Source organism: Leopardus geoffroyi, chromosome A1, assembly GCF_018350155.1.
Source record: "Leopardus geoffroyi isolate Oge1 chromosome A1, O.geoffroyi_Oge1_pat1.0, whole genome shotgun sequence".
Lineage (NCBI taxonomy): Eukaryota > Metazoa > Chordata > Mammalia > Carnivora > Felidae > Leopardus > Leopardus geoffroyi.
This window is the reverse complement of record NC_059326.1, coordinates 36244398-36262401: the sequence shown is the minus strand read 5'-3', so window position 1 is coordinate 36262401 and position 18004 is coordinate 36244398. Positions and strand designations below refer to the sequence as shown.

Genomic DNA, 18004 nt, shown 5'->3' with positions numbered 1-18004 from the left:
CAAAGAAAGAAAGTTTAATGTCATCTACATCAGATAGCTCGTAAATGACAGGGATAAAACCTGCTCCTGGGTCTAGTGGTCATTAAGACCTCATGAATTACTTCAGTTCTCCGGACCCTGCTGTTCTCCTGGATTTCCCCCTAAAGATTAGGTGCTCTTTGAAGATGGAGACTGGCACAGAAAGTCTGGTAGAGTAAAAACAAATAGACATTAAAAAACAAAAGAAAACCCAATGACTATAGCCTGAGAGCTTACTTGCTCTCAGTAAGTAAGTAAGTAAGTAAGTAAGGTCCCTCTTCTGAACCTCTGTGCCAATCTTCCCAGTTACTTGTTTCTTGTCCCCAAATCAGTACTGCATGTTTACCAGTCTTGGCCCACACCACCTCTCTGTAGTCAGAAGTTGGATAACTTAAGGCAAGAGTTCAAAGGAAAAGATGACTTTAAAAGGGGGAAAAAACACAGTGATGTGTGGGGAAACTCCTTTAACCTCGAGGCTTGCCCTTCGGTATACATAGCAAACTCCCTCGCATGGTTTCAGCTCAAGGCCCTTCACTGTAGGCTCTTGAAGTTTTTGGCTCTCTGCTCTTGAGTGCTCTTGGCCTTGCTTCCAGCTCTGAATGCCTCACATCTGATGTCTTGCCACTCTTGCCTGCCTAGTGAAAATCCATGGACTCTTACTTAAGCCTTTCCAGCTCTGCTCCTTCAGATTTAATATTCCCCCTCTTTGTTCTCAATGAGCCTTTAAAACAACTGCTATACATTTGTATTACTTTGTTATTTGTGTAAGGGTTTGTGAAGCACAGATGTGAGCTCCTTAAGGACGTGGCCTAGACCTTTCTGATCTTTAGTGGGCTCCTTTACCACTCCAGATAGGGCTCTCAGCACTTGGGTACTCAGCAGGAGCTCGGTACATCCAGGCAACATACTCTTGGAGCCTTCTGATTGCTGTTGTTCTCACCTGCCTTTCAAGGGCAGATCCTAGAACTACTTTTCCCAGTGGCCATCGCACCAGGGCGTCCCGAGTGGGGCAAGAGAAGGTTAGCAGATGATTTCACATTCCAACGCTGCTCGAATGGTGGTGCAGAGGGTCTCGCTTGCCTTTCAGTTTAGCAGGAGCCGGTTCTCCAAATTCCAAATAAACGCAAAAAGGTAACTTCCTAATAGGTTTTCCGCGCTTTCGCGACCTAACCCCGCCCTAGCCCTGAAGGTAGCTGCCACGGTTGAGTGGCGAAATGAACGGGCGGCACAGCCAATCATGTTTCATTCTGCCCGGAAAAGGCGGATCCCGGGAATGTCTTTGACGCAGCGGCGCGGGATTGGCGGGTCCCGAGCCGTCAGCCGTGGCGGGAGTTTTCGGATGTGTTGGCGGCGGCCCCGGCAGCAGCGGTTGGGCTGAGCTGGGCCGGCACGGCTGGCGGCGGAACCGGGAAGGCTAATCCGCCGCAGATTCCCGCGCTCACGGCTTGTGGCTTGCATTTCAGCCGCCTTCTTTCCGTCCCCGAGAGCTGCGCAGAAAGATGGATCGGCACCGGCCTCGGCTGCACCACCCGAAGCAGGGCTCGGCCGCCGGGGCCCCCTACCCCTCCTCAGCCTCGCTCCGTAGCTGCCGGGAAAGCAAGATGCCGGGCCGGAAGGGCCCTCAGCACCCTCCGCCCAGCGGCACGGAGGAACCTGGAGAGAAACGCCCCAAGTTTGTAAGTTTCGCCTGGAGCTTTGGTGGGGCAGCTCCTGCAGGGCCGAAGGGCTGCGGCTCAGGTCCCAGGATCCTTCAATTTCATGAAACTCTGACTTGGCTGACAGCCGAGTGGGTGGGTGGGTCCACGGTGTAAACGGGAATGGGTCGGGGGCTACATTTTGTTCTAGATTGCTAGAGCTTCCAGTCTCCTACTAGATTTACGACGACAGGGTCCAGTTCTGTTTGGACCCACTGCCAAATAAATACACTGGTCATTGTGTTGCCCCACATTTGTTCTGGCTGACATGAAAAGCAGTTCAAATGTGAATGTATTGACGTCACCTAGGTGAACCTTGCATTTTTTTGAGTCGAACTTCTGGCTTCCGAGGGTATGAGACATAGCAAAGTGAACTTTTAAGGGGGTAGTATTTCTTTTCCTGCTGTAATTTTCCAAGGAGAAACAACAGGTTTTAAAACTTGGCGGGCTATGTAGTCACTGCTAAGGAATGTTTTGTTTATATTGGAAAGAAACTCGCTATTCTGGTTGCTTCTCTTTAACACCCAAGGGAGATGTCATGATCAGCGGTTTGTGAATCTTTTTGTTGGTGTCCACTAGTGGAAGAATAGGCAGTGATGACTGCTTTGTAAAAATGTGTGTAAATAAATCACAGAAGGTTAATAGATTTGGGGTAAATCTAACAATTGAAAATTTAATATTTGACTCCTCCATTTAATTAGGAATATGGAGTTATGGAATATAACTTTCTCAGTTTTAGGCACAGTTATACAACACAGCACGTGCCTTCTGTGAACAAATAAATCTCGTTAGGAATTTAAGTCAGGATACATACCTTAAGGGAATACACATTTGTGGAGCAGGAGTGAGTTGCTAACAATTAAAAGTAATGGTTGAATAAAACTGGGAGCAGAGCTATGAGATGTATCAGAATACTGAAAATGAGGGACAACATGGATTAATTTTTCTAAATTAAGTAGCAAGAGGGCCATAGGACTGGCAGAATTTGCAGGAGGGTCAACTATGTTGTTGATTGTTTTGTTGGTAGAGTTGAGGAACAAATAGGATAGAGTTAAATTGGCGAGGCAGGATTCTAGCCAATATGAGAAGAATCCTGGGGCAATGACTTTTCTTCCTTTTAGAGTCTTTTGTTTGGGTTAATGATGTCATTCCATTTTGTTTCTTCTATGCTCCAGAATACATGAGGTATTTTGGATTTTCGTTTGGATTTTCTGTGACTTCCAGCAAGGAGGTTATGAAAACAGAAGTGAAATAATTAATATTTAGGTTTAGTTTCATTGAAGGATGTATCTACATGATTTGGATTCTAGCTCTTCTCTAGCTCTAGTTTTTCATTTCTTAAGTATGTTGTTTTTATATTTTTTTAATTTTTATTTATTTTTGAGAGAGAGACAGAGCGTGAGCGGGGAGGGGAAAGAGGAGGAGACACAAAATCTGAAGTAGGCTCCAAGCTGTCCACGCAGCTCGCAGCTCGAACTCAAATACAATGAGATCATGACCTGAGCCAAAGTCAGACCCTTAACTGACTGAGCCACCCAGGTGCCACTCTTAAGTATGCTAAAAGGGTTATTGTAAAGATGAAAAGGCCTCTAAAAGCAATACTTTGCAGCTTTAAAGTTAATAAACATATCTAAAAATACAGTGTTTGTTTTTATTTTTTATTTTTTTTAATGTTTATTTATTTTTGAGAGGGAGAGAGAGCACGTGAGTGAGAGGGGGACAGAAGATCCAAAGCAGGCTCTGTGCTGAGCCACCCAGATGCACCCAGTGTTTGTTTTTAGATAGGAGTCTGATTTGAATCATGTCTTCATAATTAATTTAGAGGTAATTTGGACTGTTTGTAATCCCTGAAAATAATTTAGATACTTATAGTTTCTTTAGCTATATTTTCCATTTCACTAATGCTGTTATCAGAGATAACTTGCTTGGAATATTTAACTTGCTTGGATATTTAATTTAACTTGCTTGGAATATTTAACTTGCTTGGAATATTTACATTTAGCAATTACAGTTGCCTGTTGAACAACATGGGTTTAAACTGCACAGGTCAACTTAATGCATGGATTTATTACAGTACAGTACTGTAAATCTGTTTTTTCTTACTATTTTCTTAATAACATTTTCTTTTCTCTAGCTTTGTTTAGGAATACAGTATATAACATACGAAATATGCCTTAATTGGTTATCAGTAAGGCTTCCAGTCAACAGAAGGCTATTGGTAGTTAAGTTTTTGGGGAGTCACAAGTTATACATGAATTTTTGGCTGTGTGAGGACTGGCACTTCTAACCGCCGTGTTGATCAAAGTCATTTGCTATGTGACTCTTTTTATTCTTTATTTGATAGTTCTGTTATGTGCACTTTTTGGACTATCTACATTGATTGCACCTGATGGCTTACTACTCTCTCTTCCCATGCTTGTAAGCTCATTGCTTTATCTTAGCCTATCTTCCAAGAAGCATTATGGGCGATACTTTTCTCAGAGTGCCACTGATTTGGGATCACCTCTACCTGAAGTAGGACTCTTAGGGGGCTTTAACAACCCTAACTCTGTTCCTGGCCTGTGTCTCAGTATGCCAGGCTGAAGGCTGCCTTCTGAGTAGCTCTTCCCAGTCGACCTATTTCACACCTGTTCTCAGTCTCACCCTAGTTAACTCTTGTTTTGAGGATGGAGACCATCCTTCCTCATGAGATCTTAGCAATGCCTCTACAAGTGACTGTTCTGTAGTTCAGTTTGCTGTACTACTAGATGTCAAGGCACTTCTTGGCTTTTGCTTGAGTTGCTGGGGGCAGCTGCTTTCGACTGGAACAAGCAACAGAGTTTGGTGATACGACAGGAAAAGCGATAATATAGGTGTTTGGCACATTCCACAAGGCTGCAAGCTGGTAGTAGAACTGAGTGGTAAATTGGCCACTTGCTCTGTTCTTGGGTTGGAAGGCATGAGCTCTGGGGCCCACTGAAATCTTGGTTTACTTTAGGCCCTGGTAAAGCAGACCAGTCCTTGTTTTCTACTGTGTGTTTAGTCGCGAGTCTCAAGGTACTGTTGCCTTGTGTATACAGGTTTGTAGTATAGAATTTCTCCCCACAGATCTGTGTAAACAGAAATTCGTCTGTTGTGAGTGTAGGACAGTTTGGCCACATAAGAAATCCACTACTTTGGGGCTGCTTGTGAACTAACCGACTTGATTTCGGTAGAAAATATGGCAAGCAGTGAGTATTGAGATGCTGAGGCTAGTAACTGGGGACAGGATGAAACCATAGGAGATTGGCAGGCCAAGGCAGGTACCTGGATGAAGGCTTTGCGAAGGTAGATAGAGTTCAGTAGGATCATGAAGTTTTGTCCTGCCGTAGGTCACACTCATAGTACCTGAGCCTGCGTCCTGTTTCCCTTGTAGAACAGAACAAAACAGTTGCCCTACTTGACACTGGGCGCTTCAGTCCTACTCTTACGAACACACAGTGCACAAGGTGGTGGCCCCCATATCTGTGTTGAGAGCAGGATGTGTGGCTTCCGGAGAAGCCGTGGGTCAATGTTTTGACAGGAGGCCTGTATGTTTGGTGGTCCCAGTTGGCAGAGTGACTCTTCTTTTTAATTAGGAATATCCTTTAAAAGTTGTCACAGACTTTGGTGTAAATCTTGCATCTAATCTTATACTTTTCATTGAACAGATTGTTCATTATTGTTTAATTATGTCATTACTGTACCTTCAATTTTGGTTGTGAGAGATATTTCACCCTCTTCAGTAATATATATGTGTCTACCATTTGGGACATCATTACTAATAACAGTTACTTTAATAAATGAACGAAGCTCTGTTCTAGGTACCATATATGTGTGTGTGTGTGTGTATATATATATATATATGCGCCATATATATGTATATCAACTCCTTTAACACTTACAACAACCCTATGAGGTATGTGGTATTATTAGTCTTGTTTGCTGGATGGAAAAAGCAAAATGCAGAGGTTGAATTGCCTTAGGTCACACAACTGCCTGTTGCTGAGGACAGGATTTGAACCTTGGCAAGCTGTCTCCTACATTCGTAGTCACTGTCCTGTATTGCTCTTCTGTGCTGTTGGGAATTTTAACCTTTACTACTTGTCTCACTCAAAAGCCATTAAAAATAGTAATACCTTTAATGAGTACAGAATTAGTGATTTCCTGATCACAGGCAGGTTGTTAGGTGGCAGGAGGAATCCAGTGGGAGAACTATTGGAGGAGGGGCAACTGAAATTGGAGTAGGCATGATGGGATTAGTGCATGGCCACCTCTTGGCTTTGGGTTCATTTGGAGGCAGCTGTGGCAGGCTGAAAACTGACCCCCCCCCCCCCAAGATAACCAGGTCTTAATCCCTGAAACCTGTGAATGTTGCCTGCCATTGCAACAAAAAGATTTTTAAATTAAGGGTTTTAAAATGGGGAGATTACTCTGGATTACCGGATTACCGGGCTGGGCCCTACATGCAAACAAACATAGGTGTCCTTGTAAGAGGGAGGCAGGGGGAAATTTGACTACAGAAGAGGAGAATGTGATGTGACTCAAAGGCAGAGGTTAGTGGTGCAGCCACAAGCCAGAGAATGCTGTCAGCCCTAAGAAACCAGAGGAAGAAAAGAACTGGTTTCCTCTAGAGCTTCCAAGGGAGAGCGGGACTGCTAACACCTTAGTTGGAGCCCAGTGAAACTGATTTCTGACTTCAGGCTTCCAGCACTGAGAGAATACATTTTTGTTCTGAGCCATTAAGTTTGTAGGAATTTGTTTTGGCAGCCACAGGAAATGAACACAACAGGTGTAGTTATGAGGGTGACCATGTGAAAAGGTTTGGTTTACCAGTTCATCCATGTGTATTTTAGGAGAACTGTCAGATTCACCTAAATGTCTTCCTTTTGGTAACATTTTCTTTTGGACCGTGATTTGGGGGGATATAAGATAACAGTTTGGTCCTCTGCAACAGCAGCTAGAACTTGATTCCAACTTGTTCTGCTGCCTCATTTTCGAAGTTGCTAGAAAGCTGAGAAAAATGTGGAATTATTTTTGTGTGCCTTTTGAATTTATTTCTTCATTGTGTCCTCAGCTAAAGTGATACTTTCAGTTGTATTAGAGTTAAATTGTCAGAATCGGAGGCAGTGTTCTTATTTGGGCACTTGAGTGTTATATCAAAATTCCAACTAACCCATCTGACACTGAAACCTTCATAAGGTAAGATCATTTATTTTCTTCAGGCCAGTCTTTTAAGTAAATTGCCTGAATTGTCCCAGACTTTTGTTTTTTTCCTGACAGAGGAAAAGAAGTTTTCTCTGTTGGTTAATATATAATTTATCAAAAGCTACCAAAATATATAAAGTGGCTTTTGGGAGTATGTTTAGCTGCTGAAAATAGATGATATATGGTAGTTATTACTTCTGGATCACTCTGGATCTTTTTTTTTTTCTTTTTTTTTTTTTTTTTTTGGTGGGTAAAAAGGGGTGGGAGTAGGGATAATTGTCTCAGATTTAGAGCAAGGCTTAATTGCTTTTTTTCAAAGACTCATGTCTTTAATTACGAAGCAAGCAAACTGACATACATTTATTACGCTGTGAAACCTTGCATCTCATCTAGTCTGTCTTGTAGCAATTGCTTCTGAACAGATGTTACCTGAAACACCTTTGTGCAGTTGGTAGAATGCTAAAATTTGTCATGCTTTTATTATTGTTGTCGTGAATTAACTCTACTTTATGGCATAACTTTATTGCTGTGTCCTAGAATCTTTATATATTTATTGCCTTATAAATTGGATTTAAAATTGGCTTTTTATATAGAATGTAAATTAACATGTGTATAACTTGTTTATGCTTGCAGAATAATACAAGACAAAACTGCTATGTATTATCCGAATGTAATTGTCTTTAACTCAGCACATAGTATCCTCCAAGCTAGGCATGTCGTGAACGCCACAGAATATGCTTACTGTCACACTCTGCTTGTTTATCCCAGAAACTAATTTGACTTTTAGGTCTATAAAATATAGATTAAGCGTAACCTTTTACTTCATGGGATATTAAGGATCAAAGCATGAGCTGTCTTTGAACAGGATCTACAAAGGTAACTTTTCTCGCAGTAGCAGCAGGGTGGCATTGAAATACCTTCCCGTCGGGAGTAATTTTCTCAAATAGCAAATCAAATAATCGTTATTAACTTAGGGGAGGATTTGAGAGATTCAATAAGTTAAGTTTTGGTGCTGGAATATTTCAGTTACTAGCTAATTAATGAAAACTGTTCGGAAATGCTTGCCATAGATTTGATTCTTCAAAAAGATCCACTGCTATCCTTTGTACAGCTTTTTATAGAAAAGGCACCGTGAATAGCATTTATGAGAAGGGACCCGGACCGCTTTTAGAGTTTGAATCCTAGCTATATGATGCATTACTTGGGCAACTTACTTCTCTCCATGCCTCCGTCGCCTCAGGTGCAAAATGGGATTGTTGGGAAGATTAAAGGTTACTGCGTGATGGACCTAGAGTAGTACCTGGCTCATTGTAACTGCTACGTAAATATTTGCCATTTATAGGATTGTTACTGCTGTCATCGTTAGTAGTACTAGCAGTAGTACAATCTTTTTCTAGATCATAGGGCGTTGGGGATATTACGCTGGATATTTGAATTACTTTCCTATGCTGGAAACTCCTAACGGGGTCAGGCTTTTTCCTCATAGTGTGGTGGAGGCGGAGTCGTCCCATTCTCAGTTCTTATCCCGGCATGCCAGGTGCCATTCGGGTTGATGCAGACTTCTGATTGTGATGGCTGAATGGTCAGAGCAAATTGCTGAAGCTTTCGGAGGGGAGGGGTTATGGTTTTATGTGTAAAATGCGGACCGTGAAACTCTGACATCTGCGTGCAGATGAAACTTAGAAAAGAAACCTACAAAGGAAACAACCTCAAACTTAGAAAAAAATCCTTGTGCTACTCCAATGTGGACTTGAATGATAATAAAAATAATGTTGCTTATATATGTATAGATATAAAACTAAAAATATAACTCCTTATGCTTATGGCGCTTTTACAACTATAAAACTCAAACAGATTTACATATAAAACCAAAAACAAAACTATAAAACCAATAAAATTCAAATGAACAACAACATTAATTTAATGTGATTGATGATGATGTTTCGCTGAAATTAAGTCATCAGTGTTGGATTTAATAGTGGAAAGATATGTGTATGGCTTGCTGTTTTCCTTTTTGCCTGCTAGAGTCTTGGATGGAAATGGAATCCCAGAGGCTGAGGAAGCAAAGTACAGTGATAAATCCAAAGACTCAGCCCCACACTGGGTAGAGACCTGTCATCTGACATCACTGTCTCTTTCACAAGATCTTAACTTGAGGCTCTGAGTGAAATGGTGAACTCTTATAAACTTGTTTATGATAAAAAAAATATATATAAATCTAAAAAAAATATAGCCATATGTACATATTTTCTAGTAAGTTGTATGAAACTGTTGAAACGGGGCAGAAAGAATCGCACCCAAGACCACCAGCATCTATATTCGTTTTTCTCTTGAAATTTAACTTGCCATAGATCTAAGTATGTGGTTCCTTGAATAGTGTCATTTTGGAGTTATAGACAACTTAATTCCTCCTATGTAGGGGAGATTGTGAACACCTATGTAGCATGATTGATGTTGTTTGGCTTCTTCTAATGCCCTGTGGTAGTACACACACGTAGCAGTGTGGGTACCAGAAGTGCCTGGTGGAAGGAGCATGGTCGTAGAGTGGCCATTCAGATTGTCCAGATTATGCTTCTTTCACTTCAAATGTTTAAGATAATCTTGGAAAAATACAAAATTTAAAAAGCCGAATGGACCTGGAGAGTCTGTGAAGAGAACTGTAGACCTTGGCTTGAGGAATCCAAGAGCTGACGTAAGTCAAGAAGTTAGAGTACTTGAACCAGGCCAAGGTTTTTGTACCTTTAGTTTTTCACTTGTGATGAGCTAGAAGTAACTAGTAAATGTTTACCAGTTGTGAAGGATGTTTACAATATGCTTCATAACAGTTTACTTCTCTTTTTTTAAATGTTTATTTTTCAGAGAGAGAGAGAGAGAGCACACAAGCAGGGGAGGGGCAGAGAGAGGGGGACAGAGGATCCAAAGCTGGATCCCTGCTGTCAGCAAAAAGCCTGATGCAGGCTCCAACTCATGAACCCTGAGATCATGACTGAGCCGAAGTCGGATGCTTAACTGACTGAGCCACCCAGGTGCCCCAAAACAGTTTACTTCTAAATAATTTATTGAGGGTAAAAAAAAAAAAAAAAAAAAAAAAAAAAAAATATATATATATATATATATATATATATATATACACACATATATATATATCTTTTAACTTCAAAGGAAATGTTTACCCTCAATAATATATATATGTAGTCATACAATAATACAATATATTACAATACAATACAATATTACAATATATATTCATATAATATATATATATATATAAAATCATACAAAAGAGGTATACAGAACACGATGTACTCTCCAATAAGCTTCAGAAATGAAACTGTATAAATCCTATTAAAATGTCTGTTTTCTCCCTTCCTATCAATATCTCCTTGTAATCTTTGCTCTTTATTTTCTTGAGGTAAAGGGCTTACAGGGCTTTTTGTTTATTTCATGAGGGACCTTCATGGGTTAAAGATGGCTAAATACCTGTTCAACTCTCCAAGGATATTATTGCTAATTCTAGGTTATTCTGGAGGTTAAAAAAGAAAAGTACATGCTTCTTTTGGAGTTATGATGTAGAATTTCTTGAAACTCTTAGTAAGATACATGGATTAGTCTAATTGTAAGATCCATAATAGTGCACTTATAAGGCTTATTTTATTATAAAGTATCTTCCCAGGATGTGGGAGTTTATCCTGTAATTGCTGCATTTTTCTGAGGTGGGTTGTTTATTTGGGCATCCTAAAATGAAACTATGCAGCATTCAGTTTTTAACTAGGATTTACGAATTGGTGACATTAATTATGGACTGTACTGTAGTATTAAACTGTTTTGTGGATCAAATCCTTGGGTAGAATGCAATTTATAAGGACAATTACAATTCATTTCTAATGAAAAATTTGACAGTCTGAGAAATGAACATGAAAAACAGAATGCACTTAATCTGCAATCAGAAATTCAATGTGACAGTTTCATCTCTTCGTAGAAGGTGATGGTCTCCAATTAGCACCATGCTCTAACTTCAGTCAGCCTCTCTTCTGAGGGTATTATTTTGCTGTTGTGGATATGTTATCTTGAACCTGCTTTCATTTACTTTATGCATGTGTTTGTGAGCTTTTGGAAGTCACTCTTCCTCTCTGTAATGCTTGGCACAGGCTTGAGCTTACTCCAGTAGGTTTGTGATGCTTTGCTAATTGGAAATCTATGCAGAACTACTCTTGTAACCTTACACCACCTGGTTCATTAATCTAGTCATGATTAACTCAAATTGAAATGTTATTGATATACCCTAAATGTCTATTTCTTTTTATAAAAGATTTCGGTGGTGGTGGGCAAGGGCATGTAAAGGTTACCAGAAACAAATCTGGGTCACTGGACAACTGGGCCTGCCAATTTGGGCTCCTTTGGGGGCCTGGCAATGTGGCTTTAGAGCCCTATGGTGGTAAAAAGGGCTCAGGATGGATTCAATGGATTCAAATATGGCTGTGTATCCTTGGGCAAATTAATTAACTTCTGTGCCTCAGTTTTCCTATCTGTGAAATGGATTAGATGATGACATATGTCCACTTACAGATTGTTGTAAGGATTGCTTGAGGTAATGCGTGTTACAGTAGTTTGGGCACAGTGCCTAGCAGTTAATACATGACAGCTATTATGAGTTTTACTCTTTTGATTTTTTCTCAGATACCAAAGTAGGGGAATCTCATCTGTAGGACTGAATTCTCTAGGGCTGGTCATTTTGAAGGGCATGTGACAAGATGTCAGTTAGCAGCATTTTGACCATTCTTTTTAGCTTCTCACCTCCCCTTTTCCCTACGCTCCTGTTGGACACCTGCTTTGTGTCCAGAGACCCAACTTGACCTTAATTGTGGTGGGGAACACACCAGGAGGTTTGGGTCCTGGACATATCCCCCCCACCCCCTTTCTGTTTCATCTAGATCTCCAGCCCCATGACCTTGCCTCTCTTTCTTTCTCTGTCAGCTTTCTGCTGACATTTGCTCCACACTGTAGCCACACTCCGTAAAAGTAACCCTGGACCTCCTTTTGAACTAGGATGCCTTCACATTCCTTGCCTCCTCAAAGCCGAGGTAGGTTAGAATGTAAATAAATAATAAGACCTCTGACTTCCTTGTTCTGTGCCTCAGATCTCCAAGCCTAGAGCAACCTGACAGGCTCTCTGTGTCTTCACTGGGCCGCTGCATCAGGGCGGAAACCTTCCCAGCTATGTGAACTGATTCCCTAACATTCAGTGTCTCTGGGCCCCGTTGATTAGCTGGGTCCTGAAAGCTGCTCAGTAATCATCATCATCACAATAGCTACATTTATTCAGCTCTCACAGTGGGCCGGGCACGATTTTAATCACTTAATCCTAATTCACTGCTTTGAAGTGGGCACTCTCAGCACCCTTGTGTTGGACCTGATGGAACTGAGGCACAGGAGGAGGGCTCTGGGAACTTTCCTGAGGTGCCACAGCTGGGAATAGGGAGCGGTGGATATCTACACACACAGTCTAACTCCAGAGTCCTGGCTTTGAACCAGCTCTTTGGTTACCTTCTTTTCCATTTCTCTTGACTTTTATGCTAAACCATTATCATCACTCTCTTTCCCTTCACTATGGGCCTGATCCTTTTTTTGTTGTAAAGAGTTTTTTTTAAACTGAAAAAGTAGTGTGTGCACTTCTTAAAAAGCCACGAATTTAAGATTACAGAGTGAGATTCACTGAGACTTCCTTACATCCCAGGCGACCAATTCAGCTTTTTCCCGTACAGAGGCCGCGGTGACTTCTATTATTTTCTTTTGTATCCTTTAATGATATTCTGTGTGTGTGTGTGTGTGTAAAATACCCACTTGTATCCACACGGGAACATTCCACAGCATTCCCTTAAAAGATCTTAGAGATGGTTACCCCTGACTCTTAGCACTCACCTTGACACCCTCTTCAGAGAGAAAATAAAGGACATTTTGCTTGAACTTGCTCAATTTCCTGCTGTCTGCACCTGTAATCTTCTATATCTGCAACTCTTCCTCTTCTCCCCTCCAATATCCACAGAAGAAATGTCTGTGTTCCTGTTCAAGGTTAATCCCTTTACCACTGTTCTTGCCCCAGTCCTGTTCCATTAGGTATGTTTCACTCCTTAGAGGTTGCATTCTCTAAGAATGTTCCAGTGTCTTCCATTATAAAAGAAAAAGCAGAAGCAAAACCAAACAGCCTCCCTCTCCAACTTTCCCTTGACCTCTTTTCCCCTGCTGAATACGATCGATACTCTGCTTCCTTCCCTTGTTGCCAAATTCTGTCAATTAGTTCTTTTCATTTGTTCAGTAAATATTTGAGTGTTCTTTATACCATATGGCACAGGTAGTTACAATTTATTCCTTTAAAAGGCTAATATTCAGTCTGGTATGAAGAGAAGTGTGAACCAACGGGTGGGAAGTGTTATTGAGGAGTCCATTTTGTGTAATCTTGAAGGACTCAGGCTCTGAAATTCACCTGAATTTGAATCCTGGCTCTGTATTTGATAGCCGTGTGACCTTGGAAAATTACTGTGTTTTTCTCTGTTTCTTCATCTATAAAATGGGAACATTAGTACCTATGTTATATATTAGATATGATTCAGTGTGTTAGAATGGGGGTTAACACATAAGTACTAAACAGCTCTTACCTTTTTCTACTATTATGATGGCATTGGCAAAGGGTGGAGAGCGCTCATTGAGGAAGGAAGCCACCTCCCATTGGTCTCTCAACCTTGCCTTTGCTTCTGTTCATTCCACTAAAATTGCTTTGGCAGATCGACAATTGCCAACTGGGTGGCTGATTTTTCAAATTTCATCTTCTTCACACTATTAGCACTGATAATGCTGATTATCTGTCTCTTCTGATCTTTGCTCATCACTCCTTGCACCCTTTTATTTTCATTTTTTTAATGTTTATTTTTGAGAGAGAGAGAGCGAGGGAGAGCAAGCGCACAGTCAGGCGAGGGGCAGAGAGATAGGGAGAGAGAGAGTCCCGAGGAGGCTCCACTCTCAGTGCAGAGCCCAGTGTGGGGCTCAGTCCCACGAACTGTGAGATCATGACCTAAGCCTAAGTCAAGAGTTGGACGCTTAACCAACTGAGCCACCCAGGTGTCCCCTTTGCACCCTTTTAAATTAGCGTTCTCAGGTACTGTCTCAGATCGTCATCTTCCATTTTATACCTCCTTTCAGCATGATCTTGTCCATTTCTTTAGCTTTTACTACTACTTACATCAGTGTTTTTCAGAACTTTCTTTGATGATATAAATATTCTGTTCTGCTATGTCCAGTTTGCTAGTCACTAGCTCTATGAGCTGACTTTTTAATTTGGTTTAATTTGAATTAACTAGCCGTGTGTAAGCTAGTGGCCAATGACAAACTTTGACCTACATTCATTTTAAAGGGTCTGCCTGTGGTCTTCAGCGTCTTCTCCTGTAAGTCAGACTGCCTACAGTGATGTGACGAGTTACTCCTGTTGGATAACATGCACATCTCATTCTGCAAAGGTGATGTACTTTCATAGCCTCTGATGCCACCATTAGTGAAAGGTTTATGAGCAAAACAACATCAGCAATGACAGAAACAGGTGTGAGGTCACACCTGATAGAATGGTTGTCATCAAGAAGACGAGATAACAAGTGTTGGTGAGGATGTAGAGGGAACCCTTGTGCCCTGTTGTGGGGACTGTAAATTGGAGCCACCACGATGGAAAACATTGTGGAGACTCCTCAACAAATTGTAAATAGGACTATATAATTCAGCAGTCCCACAGGTTATATATCCAAAGGAAATGAAATCAAGATCTCAAAGAGATATCTTCACTCCCACGTTTATGGTAGCATTATTCACGATAGCCAAGATATGGAAACAATCGAAGTGTCAACAAATGAATGGATAAAAGAAGATGCAGTATATGTATGCACACACACTGGAATATTTTTCAGCCATGAGAAAGAAGGAAATCCTACTTTTTGTGACAGCATGGATGGACTTTGATGACATTATGCTTAGGGAGATAAGCTGGAAAGAGAAAGACACATAGTCTATGATAACACTTACAATGTAGCCTCTAAAAAAGCCAAACTTGTACAAACAGAAAGAAGAATGGTGGTTACCAGGGGCCAGGAATTGGGAAGGATGGGGGAATTGGGGAGAGGTTAAAGACTACAAATTTCCGAGTAAAACGTAAGTTCTAGATCTTTAATGCACCGTTTAGTGATTATAGTCAACAATACTGTATTATATACCCCCAAATTGCTAAGAGACTGCATCTTAAATGTTTTCAGTACAAAAAATAAGTGACAATTATGTGCTGTGATAGAGGTATTAGCTAACGCCATGGCAGTAATCATTGCAATATTTAAGTGTATGAAATCAACACTTCGTACACCTTACATTGACACGTTACATGTCAATTATATTTCAATCAGAAGAGAAAAATAGGGGAGGGTTACCTTCACACCTTTGCAAGATCTGCAGTCCTTGATAATTTGCACTAAGTTGTTAGGATCATTGGGTGCCTTCTCATGGCTCTGGCTATCAACTGAGGACTTCCCCATAATCCTTGTTGACTTGTTTTATTGGTGTGCTTGAATTATGGGATTATTGTCATGAAATGATGTACTTTTAGAAGTTCTTTACAAATATCCTTGGGCTCTTGGTAGAGGGTGTTGAATTTTGGCACTGCTAGAAGATTGCCAAGGGCAGTTTAGGCTGTAGTTGCTTGAGCTTGTGGCTTGCCTGCAGAAATTGGTGTGTTCAAACTCTAACTTGTGACATAGAATGCTATGTGCTGGAATTTCACTGTGTGGTGATATGACACAGTGCAAATTTTGGTGCTGTATTGGGCTGCTCTGTACCATTCAAGGATTTACCTTTCTAGATGCCTTTGGATAAGTGCAAAGAAAAGCATTAAGATGAGGAACCTGTGTATTTTAGTATGTGTAGCCCTTGTAGGACAGTTGCTTTTGTGAAATTATTTTCTGAATTACCAGAAAGGGGAAATAAGTGACTCAGGCTCTTTATTTATTTATTTTTTTTCTCTACAGCCTACTGGATTGTATCCTTCTTCAGGGCAGGTGCCGTGTTTTATAGGTCTTTCTGTGCCAGGTGTAGCATATTGTCTGGTTAGCTTAGATGCTAACTAGATTCAGCTTGGTTAATATTTCTAAAAGAAATATAAAATGACCTACCTTTTATGCATAACACTAGGACTGCATGTAACAGTTGGGAATGTGCTCTTTTTTTTTTTTCAGAAGTTAACTTTGTAATATGAAAATCATCCTTTGGACTCATTTTCATTGACAAAACAATTTAGAGAATAGTACAAAAAGTAGTAATCAAATTAATGCAAGAAAACTTAGTGGTGATTTAGTTATTATAAAGAGCTCAAACTTCATCAGTAATTAAAAAAACCTAATATTCTGGGGCACCTGGGTGACTCAGTCAGTAAAGCATCCAACTCTTGAGATTGGCTCAGGTCATGATCTAGTGGTTCGTGGGATCGAGCTCCCCCCCCCCGCCCCAACCCCATCAGACTCTACACTGAGTGGGGAGTCTGCTTGAGATTCTCTCTCTCTCTCTCTCTCTCTCTCTCTCTCTTTCTCTCTTTCCCCTTCCCCTGCTCACTCTTTCTCTCTCAAACAAATAAACATTAAAAAAACCCTTAATTTTCTTTGATTAGCTATTGCTGTGTAATTTTTGATGTGGATCTGTTTTTTGTTTTTTTTTTTTTGGATGTGGATATTTTTGTGGTTTATGTTTTAGTCTGAATTGGGAGGGCATGGTTTATAAGGCTTGTAGTACATCCTACAGCTTAAATTCTACGTGTTAGAAATAATAATAATAAAAAAAAAACCCTATTCACTCAATCTCTATTATACACTTCAGAGAGCAACTTTAGGACCTAAAGGGGGAAACTCCCTCACAAAATAGACATTCTTGTTTGTGTTAGTTTACAGAAATTACAATCCCTTGCTCTCAGCTCCTTATACTCATCCACCTGAACTTTAAAAAAAAATTTTTTTTTAATGTTTATTTTTGAGAGAGACAGAGACAGAATGCGAGTGGGTTAGGGGCAGAGAGAGAGGGAGACACAGAATCGGAAGCAGGCTCCAGGCTCTGAGCTGTCAGCACAGAGCCGGACGTGGGGCTCGAACTCACCAGCTGTGAGATCATGACCCGAGCTGAAGTCTGACGCCCAACCGACCGAGCCAATCAGGAGCCCCGTCATCCACCTGAACTTTTAAGGTAGCATTTTGTTGTTGGTGTTATAACACTTAATAATCATCCACTTGGAATTATGCTCATTTTTCTCATTCACATTTCATTTTTAAATACCTGTGCTTCAGAAACTGCTTCATTTCCACGTCAAGCCCTCCTCCCTCGAGCTGATACCAGCAGCTGTCCTGTTGTTGCGGCCGGGGTGGGGGGCGGGGGGGGGGCACTGAGGAAAGGGATGGGGAACGAGTCTGGGTTTTGGAGTCATCGTGACCAAGGTTCCATTTCCAGCCTGGCCACATTTCACTCTGACAAATCACTTCTGTAACTCCTAATTTTCTGGTCTCCAAGATGGGGATAGTGGCTAATTATCCCCATAATTACAACCCCTGAGGGTGTATTGATAATTTTGAAGAGTGCTCAATCAGTGGTGGTAGTAATGATGGGGTGGGCTATATTCTGTGGGGTTCTTAGGGAGTCCTGGGTTCTCAGTTAAAGCCTTTTTTTTTTTTTTTTTTTTTTTTTTTTGGCTTAATGAAACCGAACCCCATGTAATGTCTAGCTTGGAATTGGAAAGGGCAGTTGTAAAGATACGGAGGGGGTATATTCTTGGGTGAAGCACCGTAAGTGTAGCTGGTCCTCACAAGGATTTGAACCCTAGGATTGAAAGCTGGCAGCTTCTCTCATTCTCTCTTTCCTGGAGTCATATAGCTTTAGTTTGCTTCTCACTAGGCATTTGTTCCATTGTATCTCTGCAGGGCACGACTTCTGCTGCTTTGGTCTCCACACAGCCAGGCTCAGAGCCTCACAATTCCAGGTATACATGCTCTTGGCTCATGCAGGGACAGATCCTCATTCTCACCTCT

General features: G+C 41.0%; 1 protein-coding gene across 5 annotated transcripts in view; it reads left to right on the top strand.

Moving 5' to 3' along the window:
• Nucleotides 1-1314: 1314 nt before the first annotated feature.
• The window catches only part of DIAPH3 (diaphanous related formin 3), a 510352-nt gene continuing 493662 nt past the window's right edge, over nucleotides 1315-18004 (top strand). For 4 of the 5 annotated variants that reach the window (XM_045478449.1, XM_045478422.1, XM_045478414.1 and 1 more), the window contains exon 1: nucleotides 1315-1694. In XM_045478449.1, the coding sequence (XP_045334405.1) occupies nucleotides 1518-1694 (177 nt within the window). In that variant the 5' untranslated portion in view covers nucleotides 1315-1517. The remainder of the gene's footprint in view (nucleotides 1695-18004) is intronic. The other variant, XM_045478433.1, reaches the window with a different exon arrangement.